This window comes from Sceloporus undulatus, chromosome 2 (genome assembly GCF_019175285.1).
Source record: "Sceloporus undulatus isolate JIND9_A2432 ecotype Alabama chromosome 2, SceUnd_v1.1, whole genome shotgun sequence".
Lineage (NCBI taxonomy): Eukaryota > Metazoa > Chordata > Lepidosauria > Squamata > Phrynosomatidae > Sceloporus > Sceloporus undulatus.
The window spans coordinates 2,690,445-2,694,733 of record NC_056523.1 but is presented as its reverse complement, the minus strand read 5'-3'; the positions used below and the strand labels follow the sequence as shown (position 1 = coordinate 2,694,733).

The window sequence follows — 4,289 nt, the reverse complement described above, 5'->3', positions numbered from 1 at the left end:
AGGTAATGAGCAAGAGAAGGAAAATTTTGTGGAGGCCTCTATGCTATCATCAGAAGCAGCCAAGACCCTTGTGGAGAAAGAGGCATTTGTAAATCAAAGGCGACTGAAAAGGCAAATACAGTGGTACCTCGGGTTACGAAATTAATTCGTTCCGCGGCTAATTTCGTAACCTGAAAAACCTTCGTAAGCCGAATTGCCATAGGCGCTAATGGAAAAAAATAGCTCTCTGCTGCCCTCCGGTGGCGAAATAGCGCCGAGGTTTTTTCGTAACCCGAAAAAACCTTCGTAAGCCGAAACAATAAATCCCTATGGGATTTTTTCGTATCCCGAAAAATTCGTAAGCTGGGTAATTCGTATCCCGGGGTACCACTGTAAGTGAAAATCTACATTTACAGAAACCATATAAATGCACGAAATGTGGAAAGACCTTCCATCAGAATGCACATCTATGTGCACATAAAATAATCCACAGAGGGGAGAAACCATTTGAATGCATGGAATGTGGAAAGAGCTTCAGTAATAGTGGAAGTCTACATTTGCATCAAAAAAACCACACAGGGGAGAAATCACATAAATGCATAGAATGTGGAAAGAGCTTCAGACAGAGTGGAAATCTAACGTCACATCAAAAAACGCACACAGGGGAGAAGCCATATGAGTGTGTGGAATGTGGAAAGACCTTCTGTTGGAGTGCAAATCTACGTTTACATCAAAGATCCCACACAGGGGAAAAAACATATAAATGTGTTGAATGCAGAAAGAGCTTCATTCACAGTGGAAATCTTCATTCACATCAAAGAATCCACACAGGTGAGAAACCATACAAATGCATACAATGTGGAAAGGGCTTCAGTCAAAGTACACATTTAAATTTACATCAAAGAAGCCATACAGGGGAGAAACCATATAAATGCATGGAGTGTGGAAAGAGCTTCACTCGGAGTGGATGTCTACGTTCACATCAGAGAACCCACACAGGGGAGAAACCATATAAATGCATGGAGTGTGGAAAGAGCTTCAGTTGGAGTGGACATCTCAGTTACCATCAGAGAACCCACACAGGGGAGAAACCATATAAATGCATAGAGTGTGGAAAGAGCTTCACTCAGAGTGGATGTCTACGTTTACATCAGAGAACCCACACAGGGGAGAAACCATATAAATGCATGGATTGTGGAAAGAGCTTCACTCAGAGCAGACATCTACGTTCACATCAGAGAACCCACACAGGGGAGAAACCATATAAATGCATGGAATGTGGAAAGACCTTTTCTCATAGTCAAACTTTATATTCACATCAAAGACTTCACACACGCTAATTCAGTACTTATTAAAAAAAAATTGCAAGCTTCAGTATCTGGAATCTCTAACCAGATTTTTGATTTGAACAAACATGTAAGAGAAATCAATGGGAACAAAGACCAAACATTTGATGTGTTAATATTAGAGATTATTAGACAACAATTAGAGATTTTAGACCTTATGTTCTGCCAATAATATAAGGCCCATCCAATTCCTCACTTGCCTTCCAGACTAATTCATTGCCTAGAAAGTGGTAGAGGCTACAAGAGTGTCAACTATTTTAGACGTGATCCTAATCAACAGTGAAGACTTAGTTAACAGAGTGGAAGTTGGATCCTTAGGAGGATGTGAACATGTTCTCCTGTGTTTGTTATATAGCAGAAAGGGGAAGCCAAGAATATTCAGGCATGCATACTAAATGTTAAGAAAGCTGATTTCAGTAAAATTACGACAATAATGGGTGTGATCCCATGGTAAGGAATACTAAAAGAGAAGTATGTTTGTGATGGATGGAAATTTCATAGAAGTTTGAAATTGTGTCTTCAATATCAAACAGTTCTATTGAGGAGGAAAAATCGGAGGTGTCTAAAGAACTTTCAACTGAGCTATAACTCAAAAGGGACAAATCTAAGAAATGGAAAAGGGAAAAGTACCAAAAAGAAATCCAAACAAATAAATTCAAATGATTTCAAGTCTATAGTTTTTTTGTGGGTTTTTGGGCTATGTGGCCATGTTCTAGCGCCAGATGAACATCTAGGGAGAAACTTGGAAACCTAAAGCAAAGAACTAGCTCAAGATTGCTAGAGAGGTTCAAAACAATAAAAAGGTTTTTGATTATGTATGTAGCAAAAAAGAAAAGAAAAGGTAAGGCCACTACATGGAGAAGATGGCAAAATGTTAATAGGGGACAGAGAAAAGGCAGAATGACTCAACACCTTCTTTGCCTCAGTCTTCTCCCAAAAGAAAAACGGTGTTCAACATGGGGAAAATGGACCAGATGATGCAGTAGGAGAAATGCAACACTGAATAGGTAAAGAGGTAGTACAGGAATACCTGGTTAATCTAAAGAAACTCTAGTCTGCAATGTAGTAGCGCCTGAGAGCATCAATCGGGACATAATAAATAATGTTACAGAATGCCACCTTGGAACATCCTGATACTGAGAGTTAAAATAGCCCTGATAAGGGAAGATAGAATGTGCCCACATGGAGTTCCAAATGTATACATTTTTGTATCCAATGAATGTATGATTATATATGTTTAGATTTTCATGTAGCCAATCCATAGTATAGAAGTTTTCTTTGTCTGAGTCCCTATAAAACCATAAGTTGCTTTTTGTTCTGGGCTTCAGATCACTGAAAAGTTATTTCTCTCTGAAGGCACTGGCTGAAACTAATAAATGCTGATTTCGTGTGAAGATTCTGGGGTCTCCTGCCTGATTGTTTGTTGGCGTGAGAGGAGCAGGATTTCTTAATATTTTAAGAAATCTACAAACCAGGACCAGATGAACTACATCTAAGGGCATTAAAAGAACCCACTGTCAATAATCTCTTGGAATTCCTGGAGAACAGGAGAGGTCTCAGCAGAGTGCAGGAGGGCAAATGCTGTGTCTGTTTTAAAGGAGGAGGGAGAGAACGCAAACAATTACTGCCAATTCAACCTGACATCAATACTAGGAAAGATTCTAGAGCTGATCATTAAACAGGCAGTCTCTAAGCCAGTGATAGTAACCTTTTAGAGACTGAAGTTATTTCGCTTTCCAAAGAGGCAACTGGAGGCTAGGAAGGGTCGAAAAGAAGGGGGAAAGGGCGTGCACATCTCCTTTCCCTGTGCCGTTCCTCACCTCCAACTACTTCTAAAGAGGCAGTTGGAAGCTGGGAAGGGTCAGAAAGGAGGAGGAATAGGCACATGCCTCCAGTTTGAGCCATCCTCAACATGACATCCCTTCAAATATTTAAACAGGGCTATCATCTCACCTCTTAACCTTCTCTTCTCCAGGCTAAACATCCCTAGCTCCCTCATAGGGCATGGTTTCCAGACCCTTCAACATTTTATTCACCCTCCTTTGGATACACTGTAGTTTCTCAATGTCCTTTTTGAATAGTGGTGCCCAGAACTGGACACAATATTCCAGGTGGGGCCTGACCAAAGCGGAATACAGTGGCACTATTACTTCCCTTGATCTAGACGCTATATTTTTATTGATGCAGCCTAAGATTACATTGGCCTTTTTAGTTTTTTAATTGCCACATTACACTGCCTAATTAGGAACAGAATAAAGTTTATCAGCTGCCATGGCTAAACCATTGTGTATAGAGATGACTGAGAAGCTAAACATGAAATGTAAATCTATATGACTATTTAGAACAGAGAAATTGGAGGGATATCAGTGTATGTAAAAAATGGAATTGAATTTCACTGTACAGAATATGGCTGCTAGATAAAGATGCAACACAAGTGAAAGGTGATTAACATGAAGCATCATAATCACACCATACAAGATAGCCCCAGGATGACACAGAAGACATGTGTCATGCCAGTGCTCTTGGACATTTCAGTGGGTTTCGATACCATAGACCATGGTGTCCTTCTGGAAGGCCTGAGGGAGTTGGGTATTGGGGGCACTGCGCTCCAGTGGGTCTGGTCCTATCTCTCAGGCAGATTCCAGATAGTGTCACTGCGGGACAGCTGCTCCTCTAAGAGAGAGCTGACATCTGGCTCCCTCAGAGCACCATTCTGTCCCTCATGCTGTTTAACATTTACACAAAGCCACTGGGAGAGATCATCCGGAGACATGGGGGGGCGGTGTTATCAGTACACTGATGACATCCAAATCTATTTCTCTATGTCTCCAACTGTTGCAGTGACTAAGGATGGTATCTCTCCTCTAGATGCCTGCCTCGAGTTGGTAATGGGCTGGATGAGGGAAAACAAACTCAAGTTGAATCCAGAGAGAACGGAGGTACTTGTGATAGGTACCCCAAGTC

General features: G+C 41.0%; 1 protein-coding gene across 2 annotated transcripts; it reads left to right on the top strand.

The window, feature by feature from the left end:
- Positions 1-6: 6 nt before the first annotated feature.
- LOC121923026 (zinc finger protein 239-like) lies at positions 7-3,154 on the top strand. Of its 2 annotated transcripts, XM_042453129.1 has the most exons (3): positions 7-116; positions 373-467; positions 552-3,154. In XM_042453129.1, the coding sequence occupies exons 1-3, from the start codon at positions 41-43 to the stop codon at positions 1,317-1,319; spliced, it is 939 nt and encodes a 312-aa protein (XP_042309063.1). In that variant the 5' UTR covers positions 7-40; the 3' UTR covers positions 1,320-3,154. The 2 variants fall into 2 exon arrangements, with proteins under 2 accessions (XP_042309063.1, XP_042309062.1); XM_042453128.1 differs by having other exon boundaries at positions 373-3,153.
- The last annotated feature ends 1,135 nt before the right edge of the window (positions 3,155-4,289 follow it).